The sequence below is a fragment of the Macaca fascicularis genome, chromosome 8 (assembly GCF_037993035.2).
Source record: "Macaca fascicularis isolate 582-1 chromosome 8, T2T-MFA8v1.1".
Lineage (NCBI taxonomy): Eukaryota > Metazoa > Chordata > Mammalia > Primates > Cercopithecidae > Macaca > Macaca fascicularis.
Window position 1 is genome coordinate 116,300,612 of NC_088382.1, and position 23,726 is coordinate 116,324,337.

At 35.5% G+C, this 23,726-nt stretch overlaps 1 protein-coding gene and 1 non-coding gene across 27 annotated transcripts in view; one reads left to right on the forward strand and one right to left on the reverse strand.

The window, feature by feature from the left end:
- The window catches only part of OXR1 (oxidation resistance 1), a 382,144-nt gene that overhangs the window by 344,123 nt on the left and 14,295 nt on the right, over positions 1–23,726 (forward strand). For 13 of the 26 annotated variants that reach the window (XM_005563911.5, XM_073999296.1, XM_073999286.1 and 10 more), the window contains one exon: positions 22,507–22,587. The exons of 11 other annotated variants lie outside the window; for them this stretch is intronic. In XM_005563911.5, coding sequence (XP_005563968.3) covers positions 22,507–22,587 — 81 coding nt within the window. Of the gene's footprint in view, positions 1–9,788; positions 9,926–22,506; positions 22,588–23,726 lie in introns of those variants that run through there. 2 more of the 26 variants (XM_005563919.4, XM_005563920.4) reach the window with 2 other exon arrangements.
- LOC123575369 (U7 small nuclear RNA) lies at positions 14,582–14,643 on the reverse strand. Its single transcript, XR_006700663.1, has one exon. It is a non-coding gene; the product is annotated as a U7 small nuclear RNA (small nuclear RNA).

Sequence of the window (23,726 nt, forward strand, 5' to 3'; positions counted from 1 at the left end):
TCAGTTTTAATTATTAATTTAAAAACTGATACTTGGTTCCATTATTGGACAATTTTTAAATATATTAGGAATAACTTAGATATATGATCTACTTTTTCAACTGTAAATTTCATGAACTCTAAATATGATCTAAATCAGTCAATCTAATTAAGGTCAAATATTTCCTATGAAAATTTAGTGTCTGAATTGAGGTGTGCTGTAGTGTAAAATACTCTACTTCCTATAGCCAATAGCCACATGTAACCATTGAGCATTTAAAATGTGGCCAGTCTCAATTGAAATGAGCTATAGTATAAAATACACACTAGATTTTAATGACTTAGAATGGAAAGAAAAAAGAATGTAAACATCTTGTTTGTTTATACTGATTAATATTGAAGTGATAATATTTTGAATATATTAGCTTAAATGTATTAATAAACTAATTTCACTTTTTTAATGTGGCATCTAGAATATTTACAATTGTAATGTATCTTACATTATATTGCTCTTGTTATGCCTCGTGGATCCTAAATGCCTAAAAAATGTTTGTTAAACTAGGGAGGCCGAGGTGGGTGAATCATGAGGTCAGGAGTTTGAGACCAGCCTGGCCGATAGGGTGAAACCATCTCTACTAAAAATACAAAAATTAGCTGGGCATGGTAGCACGCACGTATAGTCCCAGTTGCTCAGGAGGCTGAGGCAGGAGAATCACTTGAACCTGGGAGGCAGAGGTTGCAGTGAGCCAAGATCACGCCACTATACTCCAGCCTGTGCAACAGAGTGAGACTCCGTCTCAAAAAAATAAATAAATAAAATAAAAATGTTTGTTAAACTAATGAGTACTTGTTTAAGGGAAAGAGTAATTTTAAATGTTAGCATGATTTATTTTAACACAGGAAGAATTTAGCTAAAACCCTTATATAAAACAGTAGTACTTCAGAATGTGCTGTGATGTTTTTTATTTTTGTGTTCTACATAGGAATGGAGAATAGGTGCCCTACAATTTAGGATGAACTTGTTATGGCTACCAACTTGGGCATCAGTTAGATTTAAACTAACAGCTCTACTCACAGTTATTCTGCTTTAGTGATACTTAAAGAGATCTTTGTTACCCCTGACTGTTATTCAAGCAGAAGTATATTGCTAGCCAGAAGTGTATACATTGACTGGGGAAGTTTGTATATGATAAATTTGGTAAACTTATTGTTTATGTTTTTTTCCCTTTCCCTATGTAAGGGTCATAAGGCAGGGATTTGTCAATTTCTTACACTATTATATCTTCAGAACTAAGAATTGTATAGGCGTATAGTTCATTCTCAATATTTATTAATGGATAAACTTAGGCATAGATTAAAATTAAGGTATAAAGCTTCTCATCTTTCAAGATTGCTCTATTTCCTAAAATAAGTTCTTTCATCTGTTGTGGTAAATATTTTTTCATAAAGCCATAGATTCTGGACATTTTAACTGATAGTCCACAGTCTGTCATTTACATTTTGTTGTTGTTGTTGTTGTTCTGTTTAAACATATTCAGTGAAAGAGAATTTATTACCTCAAAGGACAATACTTTACATTTTAGGACAGCTCTCTTAGAAAGTTATTTGTTACAATAAGCTTAAGGAAACATATATTTGTAAATTTGATTCACTTATCTTTATTCTGTCTTCCAATGCAAGTCAATAACAACAAGAAACATTTTCTATATACTGCGATAGTGTGAAAATATTTGTTGTTTTCCCTTTTAATCTTGTTTCAGAATTATTTTCCCCAGTACTTCAACTGTTTAACTTAATGAACTCTGTTCAGATCTTATATTGTTCATATCAGTACCCTAAAATATGTTAAAAGAATTCATAAACTATGGCACCCCAGATTACTAAATAATCTTGGGATGGCAGGATTAATTCCTGCTAATTACTTGGGATAGCAGGAAAAATTCCATAATATTTTAAAAAATTTTAATTTCCAAATATGAACATTGAAGGTCAGTCCTATTGAAGATAGACAGAAACATATATTTACTAAGAAAAAGAAAATTTAGCCAAATTTTAAGGTGGTCAGTAGTAATAAATCAGTTCCTAAGTATTTGGATAGAGGATCTGAGAAATACTATTCTTATCACTCACTCTGTGTAAAGGACTGAATTTCCTCTTTTTGTAACGTCACTTTGTATGCTACATGATAAAGAGTATTTTGGTGTGGGCTGGGCGTGGTGGGTGACGCCTGTAATTCCAGCATTTTGGGAGGCCAAAGCAGGCGGATCACGAGGTCAGGAGATCAAGACCATCCTGGCTAATGCGGTGAAACCCCGTCTCTACTAAAAATGCAAAAAATTAGCTGGGCGTGGTGGTGGGCACCTCTAGTCCCAGCTACTCGGGCGGCTGAGGCAAGAGAATGGCGTGAACCCAGAAGTCAGAGCATGCAGTGAGCCAAGATTGTGCCACTGCACTGCAGCCTGGGCGACAGAGCGAGACTCTGCCTGAATTAATTGCATCAACATGGCTGCTATTGATGAGAAAGCATGTTTTTAAACAATCAAGGCACAAAATGATTAAAGAAACCTTTCTTCATAGTGAACCAAACTTACATTTTTGGTGTGGTACCCAAATAAAAGAAATATGCATTATGAGTTTTGCTTTTGGGGGTCTGATAACCTTACTTTATAACCAAGAAGGAACTACTTATCATAGTCTTTCCCCTGATTTCTGCCAGTATTCAACACAGGAAGTCAGTAAGTATATCCAGTGTTGTAAAGATACTGTTTGATGCGGGGCTTTGCAGTTCTATGAAAAATATTACTTTTTTTTGATACAGATTGTTTTTATGCCTTTTCACTAAAAAGGGAAGTGCTCTAATGGCATTTTAACAAATTGTCAGGCAAGTCCTGAGGTGAAGATGAGGCAGAATGCCTATTGACATCTGCTATTTCCTGATGATCGCACTTTTGTTCAATAAATATACAAAAATAAAAGATTAATAGTAAAACAAATTCACATGTACCAGTCATTCAGTTTTATCAGCTTATTTCTTCTGTGTCCTTCCTTTTCTCCAATTGTTCATAGTTATTCAAGTGTCATAAAAATATTTAGAATTCATGTAATATGTACAGTATGCATTTTTACAATTTGTTTTTTGAGTCATGATCCAACTAAGCTCTCAAATGTTGCAGTTAATTAAAATATCTCTTAAGTCTCTCTAAATGTAGGTTCCTCCACCATTGCTTTGCTTTGCTTTTTATTTCAGTTTTTAAGAAATCAGATTTTTTTCTGTAGAATGTCACACAGTCTGGAATTTGCTGTTTGCATCCCCATGGTGTCTATTAACATGTAATTCTACCACGTGAATGATTGATAGTTAGAGCTAGAGCAATACATTTAAGTATAGATTATCATCTTTATTTTACAGATATTTCTTTTTTCTTTTTTCTTTCTTTCTTTTATTTTTTTGAGACGGAGTCTGGCTGTGTCGCCCAGGGTGGAGTGCAGTGGCACAATCTCTGCTCACTGCAAACTCTGCCTCCTGGATTCATGCCATTCTCCTGCCTCAGCCTCCCGAGCAGCTGGGACTACAGGTGCCCGCCACCATGCCCGGCTAATTTTTTTTTTATTTTTAGTAGAGACAGAGTTTCACCGTGTTATCCAGGATGGTCTCGATCTCCTGACCTTGTGATCCGCCTGCCTCGGCCTCCCAAAGTGCTGGGATTACAGGCGTGAGCCACCATGCCTGGCCCAGATAATTTATTTAAGCTTATTTTTTATTTGGCTAAAATTCTCACAGTGGTTAATCTCTTAATTCAGAGCCTATACTTTTTCCACCATACCAAGTGCTCAACTTTGGCAGAACCTTTGCATCATGATGGGGAGCTTTCAAAGATATCATTGCCAAGGTCACAAATCAGACCAATTAAATCAGAATAATTGGAGCTAGGACCTAGTTATCAGTGTTGTTTAAAGCTACCTAGGTAATTGCATTGTGCAGTCAAGGTGGGAAAACTAGTGTACTATGCCATGCCACAACTTGGTGTTGTGTTAAACATGTACAATATTAAGACTGGAAGAATCTTTAGACTATATTGATTATAACATAGATCAACTTTTCAGTTCCTGTCATGCAAATTATATGAAATATTTTTCATATTCCTTTCATCTGGGGTGCTGCATCAAAAACATAAATTTGGTTCACTATGGAGAAAGATTTCTTTAATCATTTTGTGCCTTGATTTTTAAGAAAATATATTTTCTCCTCAGTAGCAGCCATGCAGATACAATTAATGTTGGCGTAGCTCCCTTACATACCACAGGACTTCCATCATGTTGTGTACTCAGAGATACTGCAAGGAGAGGGAAATCAAAAAACATACCAGGTTGTAAGTCAATGATCTCTGAACTTTGTCTTCTTCAACTTTGTCTATCAAATACCCTTTAAAATTTAATATATTTGACAAGTGCCCGAGGATCCAGTAGTATAGCTTAAAGGAGTGACTACCACAATAAGCTCAGATTCATGTAAAACTTTTCATTCACTTTCATAATTTATTTGTTGTAATATAAAGATAAATTTGAAATTTCTTATCATGAAGTCAAGATGGTAATACTGTAAGTTGAATCACTTTCATCCTGCAATCATTTATCATGAGACATTACATACCCCGGACAATATCAGCATCCACCCCAAGTACCAACTTTAAGAGGCTGTATGGTAGAATTTCCTGAAAGTCAAGGATTCATTGTGTCACATGTCCAGCATGCCAGTCTTGCTGCTTGACCACACAGGCCTCAAAGGTGGAGCTTTTTATGCTAACATTGCTTTTTGATTGCTTTCCTTTGGATTGACTTTTCCACTCCTTTTGGGATAAGAGCTGGCAGAGAAAGCTTTCCAAAATTTTTCATCTCTAATTTTATACCACATGTACTTAAGTATCTTTCATGCTCCAAACCTAATTAAAGCATCCAGTTCTCCTAGGATGATAAATAAAAACAACTAAGAAGCTGGTTTAATTAAATCAGCTTTACTTGGTTTATTTGGTCTCCCACACATTTACTTGATTAAATTTTGAGAATGAATTTACTAAGATTATGTGTTGATAGGGTGTATAACAGTATTTTTCATTCTTAAAATGATTCGTTTTTGAATAAAATCACTCTGGCTTCCTTCTTGCTTCTCTCGATTGCCAAAATATTGATAAAAAGACATGCTGTACAATTTTGGGGTTTTGAAATAACTTGTATCTTTTTAGGTATGTGACATTAGTCACATTTTCTCAATAATTGAAGTTTAGGTTATTTAAGCATAAATGTAAATACGTTAACTACTTACTATATAAACCTCTAGACCATTATTCAAAATATGTTAGAATCTGCCTTTCAGCTTAGTTTTTAAAATAATTTATAGTCTTTCCATTTTGACTTTAGTATTTAGTGCTGTCCATTTTAGTTAAATGAGTATAAAATATGTAACCTGTTCTTAGCATTGTAGGCCATAACATTTATCACATTATGTCATTGTTGGATTTGGTTTTTCACTACTATGTGGCAACTGCCTTGAGGAGCCAGTTCTGTTTTCACAGCTGTCATTAAGTAGAGTTATGGTCAAGATCATTCATTAGGTTTCCCCGAAAACTTCTACAACCGTGGTTATTGCTGCAGCTTTTAAGAAACACCTTATCAGGAGACTTCCCTTGTTTGGTTAATACCTTATTTCCTAAGCTGACAGGCAGTGAGTAGTCTAGTGTTCATTTTATTAAACATATGTTTTTTATTATTATTAAGGTACAGGTAACACCAAAATTAAAACTGAACTAATATATTAAACGCACAAAACCCTCACGATCTCTTCTCAGTCTAGCCAGCAAAATCCACATAGAATTAATTTTGTCCAAAAGTGAAGGAATTCTCTGTGTCTAAAGTCACTACATTGAGAAATCACATTTCTCAGATAAAGGGAATTTTTTTAAGTATTCTTTTTTTTAATACTGATCGAAAAATCAAATAATATTACAAATTATAACTCCAGAAGACATTTAATAAATCTAAAAAAGAAATCAGAAGGATTAAATACTTAATTGGAATTTGTAAGTTGATAGGTACTGACTTTCATAATATGGTCATGCACCACATAATGACATTTTGTTGGTCCCCTGAGATTGTAATGGAGCTCTCTCTTAGCGATGTCATAACATCATAGTACAATGCATTACCCTCTCTATGTTTAGATATATTTTGATACACAAATCCTTATCACTGTGTTACAGTCACATATAGTATTCAGTACAGTAACGTGCTATATGGTATGGCCTAGAGGCAATAGGCCATACCGTGTAACCTAGTTATATGGTAGGCTATTCCATTTAGGTTTATGTAAGTACATGCTGTGATGTTCACACAACGAAATTGCTTAAAGATGAAGATGCATTTCTCAGAACATATCCCTGTCATTATGTGATATGTGACTATATTTCTATGTTGAGAACCTGTATAGTTACAAATGAAAGTTTTAGACTATTCATATGTTTTCTTTTATTAGCATTTGACACCCAGGTTTTATGCCTAATATCGTCTGTTTTGACTACTGATTATGTTATCTTAAAGATATTAACGACCTCAGGAGAGTTTTGAACTAGTGTTTTGCTTTCCCTGTTAAAAATATTCTTCGATTGCTAGCCCAAAGTTATGAGCTATAGTATTTCCATTAAAAATCTTTACCTAGGCCAGGCGTGGTGGCTCACACCTGTAATCCCAGCATTTTGGGAGGTCAAGGCATGCAGATCATCTGAGGTCAGGAGTTCGAGACCAGCCTAGCCAATGCAGTGAAACCCCGTCTCTACTAAAAATACAAAAATTAGGCCAGGTGCCGTGGCTCACACCTGTAATCCCAGCAGTTTGGGAGGCCGAGGCAGGCAGATCATGAGGTCAGGAAATCGAGACCATTCTGGCTAACACGGTGAAACCCCGTCTCTACTAAAAGTATAAAAAATAATAGCCAGGCGTGGTGGCGGGCGCCTGTAATCCCAGCTACTCAGGAGGCTGAGGCAGGAGAATGGCGTGAACTCAGGAGGCGGAGCTTGCAGTGAGCCGAGGTCGTGCGTCTGCACTCCAGCCTGGGCAACAGAGAGAGACTCCGTCTCAAAAAAAAAAAAAGAAAATACAAAAATTAGCTGGGCGTGGTGGCACACACCTGTAATCCCAGCTACTCAGAACTCTGAGGCAGGAGAATCCCTTGAACCCAGGAGGCGGAGGTTACAGTGAGAGGAGATTATGTCGTTGCACTCCAGCCTGGGCAACAGAGCAATACACCGTCTCAAAAAAATATAAAATAAAAAGCCTCTAATATAGACTGTGAGAAGAGGCAGGATGTATGGGTGACAGACTAGTTTATGATTTTAAATATTAAAATTCTAAAATATTACTTTATTTTTAAATTTGTTATTTTTTGAGAAAGGGTCTTGCTGTGTTGTCCAGGCTGGAATGCAGTGGCACACTCACAGCTTACTGCATCCTCGAACTCCTGGGCTCAAGAGGTCCTCCTGCCTCATCCTCCTCAATAGATGGGACTACAGGCATGTGCCACCTCATCCAGCTAATTTTTTTTTTTTTTTTTTTTGTAGAGAGAGAGTCTTGCTGTGTTGCCCAGGCTGGTCTCAATATTCTGGGCTCAAGTAGTTCTCCTGCCTCACCCTCCCAAAGCACTGGGATTACAACCACCTCACCTGGCATAAAATAATAAATAGTGAGTAGGGTAAATTATATATTATAGCTTCTATCATACCATTCCCAAATCAAACAGGAAGAGATATAAGGTAATATAATAACTTCAATTCGAATAAAGTAAAGGAAAAGGATTATTAAATTGAATATCTGAATTATGAGAACAGATTATGTTCAACTGTTAAACTGGTAGTGTTTTCAAAAGTGCTTTATTTTATTTCCCATCATGTTATAATAATAATAATTGACATCTCCTTCAAACTCTTGTATATCTAGGCAAATTTAAATGACTTAGCAATATGTGTGTAAATACTACAGAAACAGAAAGGGCAAGAAGGAGACTTATTGAGCTCATTTTATGTTTGCCTGACACTGTATTTATAAATTTGGATGACTTCGAGAAACAGAAAACTGCACTCAGAATAGCTTAAACCTGTTGTTTCTTGAAGTGTGGTTCCCAGACTATCAGCAGCAGCAGCACCTGGGAATTTGTTAGAAATGCAAATTCTCAGACCCCATTTGAGTCTCATTAATTAGAAACAGTTTTTGGAGCCCGGAATTCTGGTATAACAAATACTCCAGGTGATTTTGATGCCGGCTAAAACTTGAGAGCCATTGATTTAGGTCTCTAATGACTAGTTCTGTCCAGAGATGAACTAGTCAGAAACCTCCTCAGAAACATGGCTGGAAGGATACTTGAGCAAACTCAAGGCCACTTTAGGAAAGAGTGTAAGGGTGGATATTGAATAGGCAACCAACAGAATAGACTACGCCATGCTTGGTGGTTTTTGGTTTTGTTTTTAATATATCATTTAAACCTCATTTTGGAACACACATCATATTTGTTATTTTAGAAAATGTAGCTGGAAGTTATGACAAGCTTTCAAAATGCTGCTTCCACCACCACCACCACCAAATTGTATAATATTGCTGATGAGTTGTTAGGAGAGTCTGTAATGGAGGGTTGGAGTGTGACCACAATGCACTGTATGTAGAAGAGAACTTTAAGCCTGGTGTGAAGATAATGATGCTGTGCCTATGAGGAACTGTGGGAGAGATTTTAGGCTAAGTGTAGTGGGGCTGAATGAGAGGAATAGGGGAAATGTCTGGTATGTGGAGGAGGTAGGGTGTTCACTGTGGGGTGTGCTGTGCCCTGTGTGAGCGCATGCTGGAATGTGGAGGAAGGAGATGGGGGCGGGGGTTTGGTTGGGATGCAGTATTATGTGTTAGAAAGGTGGTGTGTGTGTGAAAAGGTGGCATCATTATACATACAACAAAGTGAAGTGGAAGGAGCAGCTGTACCTTAAAATTAAAGAAATTTTCAAATGTATCATCATGACATTGATACTCTAATTAAAGCTGAATTCTAGTTTTAGTTTATATATTTTTATAGTTTATATTTAATCTTTGAAAAATTCACTTCTTTGGTTATATTCAAAATATCACTGGTTAGTGAAGTATATGTAGGCATAGTGAATATAACTACCTTTTCAAGAAATTAGATGTTAGAGAATGCAGTATAAAAGCAGACTGTGTAACACGCAAAGGAATTTTCAGGTCACTTTGAATATTTGTGTAGGATTTATTTGTAGCACATTGGCTTGGTTTTTACATAGTCATTCTGTAAAATTTTAGGGTGGAAGAGTCCACAAAGGACATCTTATTGCTTAAAAAATGTTCATGTAAAAGATGCAATGTTGTTTTACTGTTAGCTGTAAGGAACATAATTTTATGACTATATGAACAAACAACAAAATGTTTATTAAAATCATTCATGTGCCTTGAGAGACTCTGGAAATTATATTTACTCCTTTTTTGTTACTGGGTTACTTTTAGTTTATTTCTTCGTGTACTGATGTTTGGAAATATAGGCTCTGTATCTTTAAAGTTTTGAGCCCTTTCTTTGCACATTTGGGTACAGTGCAGCCAAACTTAAGCATGGGAAATTCTCTCTTCCCTCCCCAGCTTTACAGCCTCCACTCAGGACTATCATTGCTATGGATACTCCTTAGTGATTAGCCCTCTCTCTTGTCAATCAAATCTTTGTCTCTAGCAAACTGTTTTGTCACTGTAGTAAGGCTCTGGTGCTGGAAATTTATCTTTGACAGAGGAAGAATGCTTTTGAAAACAGTTCTTACGTGATTTTATGTAACTTAATTTACCCTGGAAAGGAAATGTCTCGTCTCTGGTATGGGAAAAAAGGGAGAAGACATCAACCAATTAATCATAAATACACTCTGGTAAATCTTAGTTATTTTAATTTGTATATATGCTAGTCTTTTCATGGTAACATTATGAAAAATTATACAATTTCTGAAAGTTTAAGCATAGAGGATATTTATAGAATACAAAATTTTATGATTGTACAACGTACCTTGAAGTTGTTTCTGTTAATTCTGAGTATCTTCAAAAAGGGAAATTAATAAGGGGCTGTAATTTTGTTTCATATTGTTTTGTATGTTCTACACCAGCAGGAAGATACCAAATCTTAATTGCTGCCTTAATGTTTTTTATTTTAGCTTAACTTTGTAGAAAAATATTCAGGATTTTCTCTTGCTTGAAAATAAATTGAATAGAACAGAGTAAATTAATTATTATTGACTGGATCTCAAACCAGATTCTTTTATAATATTGTTTATTTAAGGGTATAATTTTAAGAATCTGACTAAAAGGTTTTTAAGCTATTTAAAAAGTTTTCAGGCAGTGCTACCTAATACAAATCTTTAAACGATATCCTAGTAAGGAAATTCAGTCAACCATACTATTGTAAGGAGTTTAGTTACTTTTCTGTATGTGTATATTGTTATGAAATGTCCATTGCACTTTCTGTGGTAATTTGGGATTGTATTTTGCCTTATGTTTATTTTATTTTTACTGTAATTGTAGATGATTTAAAATCCAATAAGGACTTTGGGAGATGCCCCCAAAGCAGCTTGCCTCCCTTAAATGTTAAGTGTGTCAAAATATTAAAATTTTAATAGGTGTTATTTTTAATTGTAATTTCAAAATTCATTTATATGTTACATCAGCACAGAGGGGTTTAGGCACCTGAAATGATTGAATTTTTAAAATTTGTGGTTAGATTTACTAGATAAATCAGTTAACACCGTCTTTTTTTTTAAACCAAGAACAATGAAGCTATTCATACTTTTTTTGAAGTTTGAATAATCATTTATTCTTAGTTTGCAAAGACTTCAATACAGTTTATTACCAATACAAGCAAAATAAATTGTGGGTATTCTGAAATTTATAGATCAATCTAATTAATGTGCATCAAACACTTAACGCTGATTACAGTTACCACGTCCAAGTCCTGTTCATTCGTTATTTTTATTTTTATTTTTGACACAGAGTCTCACTTTGTCACTCAGGTTGGAATTCAGTGGCGGGATTTTGGCTCATTTCAACCTCCACTTCCTGGGCTTAAGTGATCTTCCTGCCTCAGCCCCCCAAGTCGCTAGGACTACAGACATGCACCACCACGGCCCGCTAATTTTTTTGTCTTTTTTATAGAGACTAGATTTCGCCTTGTTGCCCAGGCTGGACTTTTTAATCTCCTGAGCTGAGCTCAGGAGATCTACCCAGCTTTGCCTCCCATAGTGTTAGGATTACAGGCCACCGCGCCTGTTCGCTCTTATGGGAGGCTATATAATTTTGTCAGATACTTTATTTCATGCCTGAGCAAGAATGCTTCCTACTCATTGGTCCTTAGCTCTGCCCATACATATATATTAATTGAACCCTCACAGTAACCCTGAAAGTTTAGTAGAATTATTTCCCATTTTGAATGACTAGTTGAAGCATGGAGTGGTCACTGAACTGAATTTTCGTGTAGTACAGAGACAGCTTGACCCTAGTGTGTCCAGAATTGGTGGGTTCTTGGTCTCGCTGACTTCAAGAATGAAGCCGCGGACCCTCGCAGTGAGTGTTACATTTCTTAAAGATGGTGTGTCCGCAGTTTCTTCCTTCTGGTGGGTTGGTCTTGCTGACTTCAGGAGTGAAGCTGCAGGCCTTCACGGTGAGTGTTACAGCTCTTAAAGGCAGCACATCTGGAATTGTTCATTCTTTCCAGTGGGTTCGTGGTCTCCCCAGCTTCAGGAGTGAAGCTACAGACCTTCGCAGTGTTATAGCTCATGAAGGCAGCATGGACCCAAAGAGTGAGCAGCAGTAAGATTTATCTTAAAGAGTGAAAGAACAAAGCTTCCACGGTCTGCAAGGGGACTGGAGTGGGCTGCAGCTGACTAGCTTCAGCAGCCTGCTTTTATTCCCTTATCTGACCCCACCCACATCCTGCTGAATGGTCCATTTTACAGAGAGCGGATTGGTCCATTTTACAGAGACCTGATTGGACCGTTTTGACAGGGTGCTAATTGGTGCATTTACAATCCCTGAGCTAGACACAGAGTGCTGATTGGTACATTTATAATCCTCTAGCTAAACATAAAAGTTCTCCAAGTCCCCACAAGACTCAGGAGCCCAGCTGACTTCACCTAGTGAATCCTGCATGAGGGCTGCAGGCGGAGCTGGCCGCCAGTCCTGAGCCGCACCACCACTCCTTAGCCCTTGGGCAGTGAATGGGACACGTTGGGGAGGCTCAGGCCTTGCGGGTGCCCACTCAGGAGCGGGGACTGGGACATGGCGGGCTGCAGGTCCTGAGTCCTGCCCCATGGGGAGACAGCTGAGGCCCCGCAAGATTTCGAGCACAGCACCAGCAGGCCGGTACTGCAGGGGGACCGTCGCATCCTCCGCAGCTGCTGGCCTGAGTGCTAAGACCCTCACTGCCCGGGACCAGCAGTGCCGGCTGGCCACTCCAAGTGCGGGGCGCTGAGCCTGCGCCTGCCACACAGACTTGTGAGCTCCACCCGTGCCCCGGTTCCCACCCATGCCTCTCCCTCCACACCTCCGGTTCCCACCCGTGCCTCTCCCTCCACACCTCCGCACAAGTAGAGGGAGCCAGCTCCAGCCGTGGCCAGCCCAGAGAGGGGCTCCCACAGTGCAGTGGCAGGCTGAAGGGCTCCTCAGGTGCCACCAGAGTGGACACCAAGGCAGAGGAGGCACCAAGAGTGAGGGCTGCTAGCATGTTGTCACTTCTCGCTAGCACATATTGTAGTTCACCAGGATGACTTTGAAGTTTTTCTGAAATAGTACAGTGTGATGTGTTTTGATGTGTAGACAAGCTGAAGTCCCAGTTTTCTAGTTTTCTTTGCTTTAAAGCAGATAGGCTAGGAGCTGTAAGGCAGGCAGTTCTTAAGAAAATTGGGATGAAAAGGATTAGCAGTTCTTTCACCTGTTTTGTAGATTGAGATCCCTGTAAGATTTTGCCTGACAAGGGGCTCTTACGCTTTTAAACTGGAAAAAAAAAAAAAAAATTCTAAGAAAATAACCAGTATTTCAGAGCAAATGAAATTTGACATTTTGGAGTTTGTAATGTGTAGCTTTTTAGAATTATTTGTCTTTACCCAACAAATATGGCCATATTATTACTACCTCTGTAAGAGAGATTATCACTGAGGTATCTGTAGATACCTTGACAGTTTTCCAAATGCCTATGTATATAGTATCACGTGACTTTACAGTAACCCTGTGTGTTAACCAGATTTTTTTGTTTTATAAGTGAGTTAATTTATGTCTCAAATACATTAATAATAAGAAGCATACACTCCTAACAAAATTCATGGCATGAAATTAACCTTTTGCCAGTTAGCTTCGATGAGAACCATATTGATCAAGCATGCTTAAGTTTTGTTACCTTTTATTTTTTTAAGGCCGTTTTAGAGTTTATTCTGAAAACTTAAACTTTAATCATTCATTTATATGAAGCTGTTCATGTATTTGATATATTCATGTGCCATACTTTACCTTGTTAGTGTCTGTCAATAAATCGTAATTTACTTGAAATTATAAGCCCATTTTATAATAAGGATTTAGTCTTAATCAAAGTCACAAATCATTAAATAACATCATTGTTTTATTACCTTTATCAATAGTCACTAATTTCATCACCATTTTCTTAGTTTAGGCCGTCATATACGAAAGAACAGACTTTTTTTAAATTTAGCCTTTCATATATGAAAACACAGGAGAAAAGTTTGTATGTCAAATTATTTACATCTGTTCAAGAATTAGCTGACAGGTGGATTTTTAGGAAGAGCTAATTGAAATGTAAAAATCTTTCCAGTGACTTCAGCATGAGATAATAATTATAATGATGAAAATAATTACTTGTACTGACAGTGTATACCAAATATTGTTCTAAACACTTAGTATGAGTTTCCTTATTTAATCCTCACAACCCTGTGGAATATTACTGTATCTTCTCCATTTTACAAGTGAAAAAACAGAGGGACATAGCAATCACACTACAACTAGTGCAAGTCAGAGCTGATGTTTTAGTCTAGGCATTCTGGCTCTATCCAATGCCCTTAAGCTCTTTGCCATACTTGCCCTCAAAAATCTTCAGAATATAACAAGAGGAAGAGAATTATTTATTTCATCATATGTTTAATGTATCAGAACCTATTTTATATATACTTTATACATATTATTTATTTCTCATAAAATGTACGAGTATTTCCATTTGAAGAATCAGAAATGGAGAAACTAAATGAGGCTCCCTAAGTTCACAATACTAATAAAAATCAGAATCAGAATTAAGGTAGCAGTCTAAAACCAAAGCCAGTATTCTTCAATATTACTCTGCATATCTATAGTAGATAGTCATAGTACATTTATTAACCAGTATTTATGTATCTCTTATGGTAAGTGAAACATCTTCTGCTCTCCAGTCACAACCTAGTTGAAAAAAGTATACACATATATTCAATGTAAAATATTTTTTCTTAATTTATTTGACTCAGTTGTTTTTTATTTTTCATTTAAGTAAATTTAATAGCATGGGAGGCTTTCCAGCGAAGACCAGAAAACCTGCTAGATATATTCTAAGAGAGCTGTAACACTGACTCAATAGTTGAAAAGGATATCTTATGTATACTAGTTATGAGGCATAATAGTAAAATGAACATCTGTGATGTACCACTACGCAGTATTAGAACTAGAACATCACTGATGTAGCTGCATCTGTCTGTGTGTTTTTTCTCATCTCATCTTATGTCACCTTCATATTGGTAACTACCTCTCCGGATTTTTTTTGTTTTATTATCCCCCTAACTTTTTTTAATTAATAGATTTCGTTTTTTAGATCAGTATTAGGTTTACAGAAAAATTGAATGGAAGGTATAGAGAGTTTCCATATACTCTCTTTTCCCCAAAACACAGTTTTCCCTGTTACTCACGTATGACATTAGTGTGATATATGTTACAGTCTATGAACGAATACTGATACATTGTCATGCAGAGTCCATAGTTTACTTTAGGGTTCATTCTTTGAGTTGTATATTCTGTGGGTTTTGACAAGTGTGTAATGACATGTATCTAGTTGTAGAATCACACAGTATAATTTTACTACCCTAAGAATTCCCTGTGCCACAGCTATTTATCACTCATTCCCTTATAGTGAACACCTGGCACCTACCAGTCTTTCCACTGTTTTGCATTTTGCAGAGTGTCATATAGTTGGAATCATACAGTAGTATGTAGCCTTTTTAGATTGGCTTCTTTCACTTAGGAATTTTTATTTAAGATCCCTTCATGTCTTTTTGGCTTGACAGCTCATTTCTTTTTATTGCTGAATAATATTCTATTTTATGGTTTTATCCACTTCTTTATCCATTCACCTGATAAAGAACATTTTGCTTCTTTCCACCTTTTGGAACTTATGAAAAAAAAAAACTGTTACAAACTTTTGGATGTAGATTTTGTGTTGACATAAGTTTTCAACTCGTTTAGGTAAATACCAGGTAACATGATTGCTCTATCCTATGTTAAGGGTGTGTTTGGTAGGCCACTGTGGTGACTCACACCTGTAATATCAACACTTTAGGAGGCTGAAGTGGGAGGAGTTTGAGACTAGCCAGGGCAACATAGTGAGACCTTGTCTCTGAAAAAAAAAAGAAAGAAAGAAAAGAAAGAAAGAAAGAAAAGAAAGGAAGGGAAAGGAAAGGAAGGGAAAGGAAAGGAAAGGGGAAAGGAAAGGAAAGGAAAAAGGAAAGGAAAGGAAAGGAAAAAGGAAAGGAAAGGAACCGCCAAACTGTTTTTCATCTGGCTATACCCATTTTGCATGGCATCCACAACAAATGAGAATTCCTGTTCTCCACATCCCTGCTGACATTTGCTGTTGTCAGTGCTTTGGATTTTGTATTTTATTTAAATAGGTGTGTAGTGATATATCAATCTTATTTTAATTTGCATTTCCCTGGTGACATATCATGGTGAGCGTCCTTTCATAGTCTTAATTTCCATTCGTATATCTTCTTTAATGAGATGTGTATTCATGTCTTTTGTCCATGTTTTAATCAGTTTGTTTGATATCTTATTGTTACGTTTTACGTAAACATAGAGATAGAACAGACAATTTTGTCTCTTTCCTTCCTTTCTGTATTCCTTCATATATTTTGGATAACAGTCCTTTATCATTTATATATGTTGCAGAGATTTTTTCCCAGTCTGTAGCTTGTCTTTTTCATTCTCTTGGCAGTGTCTTTCACACAGTAGAAATTTTTAATTTTAGTGAAATTCAACTTAATACTTTTCTTTTTCATGGATTGTACTTGTGGTATTTTATGTAAAAATGCACCTTCAGACTTAAGGTCACAAAGATTTTTTTCCTATGTTATTTTCTAGGAGATTCATAGTTTTGTGTTTTTCTCTGTAGTCCATTTAGTGTAAAGAACTTTGTCTCAATTGACTGTTCTGCAGGAGGATATCCAGTTGTTCCAATACTGTTTGGGGTAAAGACCATTATTTCTCCTCTGAATTGTCTTTACTCCTTTGTTAAAAGTCAGTTGACATTTATGTGGGATATTTCTGAGTATTTTATTGTGTATCATTGATCTGTCAGTTCTTTTGCCAAAACCATGATGTAGTGATTACTGTAGTTTTATAGTATAATAAGTCTTGAAGTTGAGTAGCGTCAATCTTCCAACTTTGTTCTTTTTCTTCATTGCTTTCTTGGCTATTCTATGTCTTTGCATATAAACTTTTTCTATAAATTTTAGAATCAATTTGCCTGTATCTATAAAATAGCCTGGTAGAATTTTGATTGAAATTGTATTGGATCTATATATCAAGTTGGGAAGAACTGACAGCTTGACAATATTGTGTCTTCCTATCTATGAACGTGGAATATGTATTTAAATCTTTTCTTCATCACAGTTTTCTTTTTTTTCCACTCAGATCTCTATGTATTTTGTTAGCATTATATGTATTTCATTTACATTATGCTAATATAAATGGTATTCTTTTTAACTTTCAAATTCCAAGTTTTCATTGCTGATACATAGGAAGATTGTTGACTTTTGCATATTAATTGTGCACTCTGAAAGCCTGCCATGATCACTTACTAATTCCAGTAGTGTCTTGGTTGATTCGTTGGGATTTTTTTATACCAACAATCATGTCATCTGCTAACAAAAACAGTTTTACCTCTTTCTTCCCTATTTATGTAACTTCAATTTTCTTCCTTTGTCGTATCGTGTTAGCTAGGACTTCCTGCGTAATGTCAGGTAAGAGTACTGACAAGGGATATCCTTTCCTTGTTCCCAGTCTTAGTGTGAAAGTGTCTTGTTTCTCACTGTTATGTGTGATGTTGACTGAATTTTTTAATACATGTTCTTTATCCAGTTGAGGGAGTTCTCCTTTATTCCTAACTTCCTAAACCTTTTTTATTAGTGTTGGATTTTGACTAGTGCTTTTTTTGTATCTGTTGGTAAGATCACATGATTTTTCTTCTTCACCATGTTGATGTAATAGATTACATCAATTGATTGTCAAGGTTGTACCAGTCTTGCATAGGTGGGATAAGTTCTACTTGGTCATTTTATATAATTCTGTACATTTGTACATTGCTTAATTCAATTTGCTAGTGTTTTGTTGAGAATTTTTGCATGTGTGTTAATGAGAGATAATTGCCTGTAGTTTTTCTTTCTTGTAATGTTTTTATTTCTGTTAGAGTAATGCTGTCCTCACAGAATTAGTTAAGAAATATTCCCTCTGCTTCTGTTTTCTGGAAGAGATTGTGGAGAGTTTGTATAATTTCTTCATAAATGTTTGGTAGTATTAATCAGTGAGTCTGTCTGGGCCTTGTGCTTTCTGTTTTAGGAGGTTATTAATTATTGATTAATTATTTGAATACATATCTGTCTTTTGGCCTGTTTTAGGAGGTTATTAATTATTGATTAATTACTTGAATACATATCTCTCTTTCTTTTTTTGAGTTGGGGTTTTGCTATGTTGCCTGGGCTGGTCTTGAACTCATAGGCTCAAGTGATCCTGCCACCTCAGCCTCCTGAGTAGCTGAGATAATAGGCATGCATTACCTGTTTCTTCTTGTGTGACTTTTGGTGGTTTCTGTCTTTCAAGGAATTGGTTTGTTTTATCTAGATTATCAAATTAATGAGTATACAGTTTTATAGTATTTCTTTATTATTCTTTTAATATCCATGGGATCAGTAATGATGGCCCCTCTTTGTTTCTGATATTTATTCTCTCACCCTCTCTCATCTATCCTGGCTAGAGGTAGAGGTTTATCAATTTTATTGACCTTTTCAAAGATTAAAGAACTGGCTTCTGGTTCCATTGCTGTGTTTCTATTGATTTTGTTTTTAATCTATTGATTTCTGCTCTAATTTTATTTTCCTGTACTTCAGATTTAATTTGATTACATATTCTTTCATCTCTTAGCATCTTAGTTATACTTTTTTTAAAAAAAACTTTTAAAAATGATTCCTCTAGAATTTGTAATATACATTTTTTTAGTATAGTTTATATGGTGAAACCCTGTCTCTACTAAAAATACAAAATTAGCCGGGCGTGGTGGCACACGCCTGTAGTCCCAGCGTAGTCCCAGCTACTCAGGAGGCTGAGGCAGAAGAATCACTTGAACCCAAAAGGCAGAGGGGCTGAGGCAGAAGAATCACTTGAACCCAGGAGGCAGAGGTTGCAGTGAGCCGAGATCATGCCACTGCACTCCAGCCTGAATGACAGAGGGAGACTCCATCTCAAAAAAAAAAAAAAGGATATGGGGATATGGCTCCCCTCTTCCTTCCCCTTTTTTCCTGTTCCCAGTATTGATGAAAGACAGGAAGTGATTTTAATTGGAGATTTTTTCAAATCAAACTTCACTAATGGAATTCATTCTGGACTTTTTTTTTTTAAGACAGGGTTTTGCTCTCTTGCCCAGGATGGAGTGCAGTGGCTTGATCTTGGCTCACTGCAGCCTCCACCTCCTGGGCTCTGGTGATCCTTCCACCCTGCGTCACCAAGCCCAGCTAATTTTTTGTATTTTTTGTAGAGATGAGGTTTCTCCATGTTTCCCAGGCTGGTCTCAAAATGGAATGTTATTTTGAAAGCAGTAGTTTTAATTTAGGCAAAATGGGGCAAAGTTTAACATAATTCTGGTCTTATTTTGTAATAAAGACTGTTAATATATGATGAGATGTAGTAGAACAACAGCTTATGTGACTTCAAGGATGCTGTTGTATGTTCTTTTTGTTTGACACAGAAGCTCAGAATTATATTTTCTTCTTTAACATATTTTTGGGACCAAAATAAGTATAAGTGACATTGATTAGATAGTATTTCTTTTTCTCTTGCATTTCCCTTTACTGAGAAAGTAGTAAAAATGGCACTTGACATATAACTAGCAGATTTTTGTTAGTGTGCAAGACAGTTGAAGGAAGGGAGATTTGGGGTTTGTTTTGGAGTAATCTTGGGGAAATACTGGAACATCTGCAAGGTATTGTTCTTTATATCTAGGAGATGAACATGTTCATATTCATGAGATTGGCAGCAACTGAATTTTCTCTAGTCTGTTTTTCTTAGTCCATTTGTAATAGTGATGGGTGGATTTACCCCTGCCTTTCCATTGGTAATTCTATAGAAATAAAGACTTAGGAAAATACTTTCTCTGTGTGAGGATCCTTTGTCAAAGACTGAAAAGACTAGAGGGTGGCATTTAATTCTGCAGAATATAGGTCATGGTACTTAGTTCCTACAGATAGGACTTAGCAGTATATCCAAATACTTTATTCCTTAAGAAACAATTTTTTAGCCAGTGAATGCACTTTTAATTGGAAGATCTTGGTTTTCTCAACTGTTTACCCCTAATAATTCAGAGCATGATATGGGATATTTTGGAGAAGTGTATTCATATTTTAGTTAGGTTTAATCTTTTGGGTAAAGTAATAAATTATATACATGGAGCATGATTTACCAGGGGTATAAAAATTAATGTAAGACTAATTCCGGTTTCCTCATATATACTGGGAATATATAGCTCTTTTATCTATTTATTTTGAGAGAAGGAAGTATATTTCTGTACTCAAATTCAAATCCCTTTTTTCTATTAACTCACAGACCTTTTTTTTTTTTTTTTTTACAGTTTTCTTTATCTTCATGCATCAGGACAGTCAGGGCATGAGTAAATGTTTAAGGTTAAGGAAGCAGAAAGTTTTTTTAAGTTCTAGAAAAAATTAAAATTGAAAAAAATAAATTTGAAAAAGTAGATTTGTGACATGAAAGAAACTATGACTTTATCAAGTGTTATTAAGATAAGCTTAGCCTTATCATGGCAGTTTATTGTTCTCTTATTAGTAACTCCTACTCTCAGCAGTGCTGATACAATTAGGTTATGACTGATCTCTTTTGTGAGCATAATTTAATTTCACTTCCCCCCAGGAAGTGTGTTTCCTCTAGTAAATGAAGGAGTTTTAGAATATAGGTATAAGATCGTTGGTAACTGGAGGGACAGAAGGAAAGCAGAGGATAGATAAGTTGTAGAAGGAAAGCAGAGGAGTAGATAAGTTATATGATTTGAGAATCCTTGTCTAGGAGACTATTGGATTGAAGTCCATGAAAAAAGAAAGAAAAATATAATCGGCCATTAAATATTTCTAGAGACCTGTTTTGCTGGGCATAGAAAAGTAAGCCCATGATGTTTTTATTTTTAGTACCTAATTTTTCTTTAATCTTTATTGAAATCCTATTGTTCTTAATTGAAAGTCCTTCATTATTTTTATCTAATACTGAAATATAAAAATTAAATTCAGAATAATCAAAATGTTAAAAATAGTTGAGATGTCAAACTTGAAATATTCTCATTCAAAAATAAAAGCCAAAAATAAATAAGTAGGCTCTTCAGCCATTATCATTTAGTCCTCAGGGTAATTGGTGAAAAGTAATCAAGTAAAAGTCGTGTTAATAATAGTAGCTCTCATTAATATGTCCTGGGCACTATACTCAGTCCTTAATATGCATTTCCTCAGTAATTCACGTAAACCCAGATTTGACATGCACTTTTATTATTTTCATTGTTTCATAACAAAATTGATAGACAGTGAGGAACCCAGGTTTATCTGACCCCCCCCCAGAGCTAGAGAGGATAACAGCTTCTGGTTTCTGAGTACAGAGTCAGCTAACATATTGTATGCTTTGTTGCTTTGCAAAATTCAATATAATAATAATGGCCAGAATGGAAATCTATCCAGCCTCTTTTCCTTTTTTGTATTCTCATGTCTTTCAGAACTTTCAACAAGTTTATATAGCTTTTCATGCTTACCTTGATGTTTAGTGGTAGCTAGTTCCTTTTAGTTGGCTAAATAAAAAGCCCTTAAAATCTAGGTTCGAAATCTAAACTCTTTATGAGCCAGTTGGTTTAACTCATTTTGTGGTCAGAGCCTCTGTGCATGTTTGATTGATTACAAGTGAAACTAGTCATAGCTCAAGAGAATCGTCACATATTTATGACACCACTAGTGTTCACTGTAGTATGGTAACTGTTTTTAGAATTATGTCATGATCTGAAAAGACTGTAATTGTTGTGTCAACCTGAGGAAACTTATCTGTTTTTGTGGGCTTTCTGTAATAGTGTTTATCTGTCATTTATGGCTTGGAAATTTAATACTGTGCGAGAGCCTGGTCTAGGCAATTATAGAAGATAGAAAGTTTTCCTTTGAAAGTTAAAATGTAGGAAAGTTGTTAAATGTTAGTCAAGAATAAGTAATACAGTAAAAACCATAAAGAAATAAAACAGAAGAGAGGCAAAAACTAGAAAAAAAAAGTCATTTAAAGGGCTAAAGCAGACATGCTTAGAAGGTACTTTTGATTAGACATACTTTTGAAAATCTAATTTTCTACTTTCTAGAGCTTATTTTTCTAATTGCCTTAGGTTTTAAGATGTACATGTATATTGTTTTCTTGCTCTTCTCCCCTCTTTTGTTTCTGTTATAGATGGGTATGTTTGTCACCTGTGCCTAGAAGAAATTCTTCTAGCTTGGCCATTAGGATATAATGTTTGAGCTCACCTGATTTGGAGGGGGTAGTTGAAACTACCACTTCCTTTGTAACTGCAAGACCGTTTAGTTTTCAGATGTTATCTTTAATGTTAGCAAAGTATGTGTTTTATATAGTGTTTTCTGTATAAAAAACTATAATTTCTGTTCACTGAGTTGAATCTACATGGAATAGTCTATGAAATAAACCTTACATCATTACCAACTAGTTCGATGTAGTAGTGAAAATCATTCATGGGTATTTCACTCTAGTTTGATATATAAATCTCTTGGATTTGCAGCATGGAGTGGGGAAGAAATCCTAATTATAGTTCTCTTTTCCCAGTTTAATTTCTCCTCTTTTTTTTTTTTTTTTTTTTTTGGCTGTTTTTTCTCAACTGTCAGTGGAATTATTGTCTCCCTGTCTCCATATTTAGGTAGTGTCAGTGGCTGAGTATCACCGCAGGATCGATGCTCTAAATACTGAAGAACTGCGCACACTCTGCAGACGCCTCCAGGTGCCCCCTTCAGTAGTTTCAACCCCTCCAGAGACTGAATACTCCCTGTTTTTAGTGTTCTTTGTCATGGCAAATCTCATTTGAAGAATTTGCTTTGACTGCAGCACTAAAATTAAGTTCCTTTTTGTATTAAAGGTTATAGTATTGCCTTGAAGAGCTATGGATTATCTTTTCTGTCATCTTTTCATTTGAAAAATATTCTGAAGAATGTTCTGTCACTTTAGAATTATTCTCAGTATTGTGTGTTTCTTTCAGCGATGAGGAGTTTTCATTCATTTAACATTGGAAGAATGGTGTTGGTTTCGAGATTGAATCTTTTCTAAACAAAACCTGAAAGATATGGTACTATAGGAAAACTAAAAAAAAAAAATTAATAGCAAGGCTTAAATATTTTCTTTAAGGCTATTTCATTTGTATCAACGTCACATCAAATATCTCAATATGATAAACTGTTCTTGAGGCATTCTTGGTTGGTATTAGGAGTACATTGGAATAGTACAGTTTAGATACAGAACTGGATAAATTACTTAAAATTCTGTGAAATAATCTTTGTGATTTTTTTAGATACAAGAAAGCAATGCAATTGAAAACTTATTTTTCAGTTTTGTCTATTATACTGTGTTTCTTTCTTCTTAATAAGATATGCTTTCATGGCTTTGCTAGACCTACTGAATTTTTTCTTTTAATGTTTCTAATGCTGCCTTGGGTTTCTTTTTCTTTTTCTTTTTACCTTTCACATCATCAAAATAAAGGTGAAACACGATGATATGAAAGAATGAGTATTTAACTTCTTGTCAAAAAACAATACAGTTATAAAACATGTATTGGTTGCAAATATATGCTGCTCAGGTTTATTAAGAAACCTGTTAAAGGAACAAAATAATTTAGCAAAAATTTCATTCCCATGTAGAATCACAGTTGCCAAGCATTGCTGCATTTTAGTTATCTGCTCCAATAGAATTCTGCATATTTTCCAATTTAAAAGTTTCATAAATAATAGTTACGTTTCATTTCTTTTATTTTCTAATGTTATGTTTTATATATTAAAATAAAATTAATAATAAAAAGTAAGCACCAATAGAATATATCGTGTGGTAGTAAGCTTTATTTTTAGTTAGTTAACATTTTTTTCATTTTAA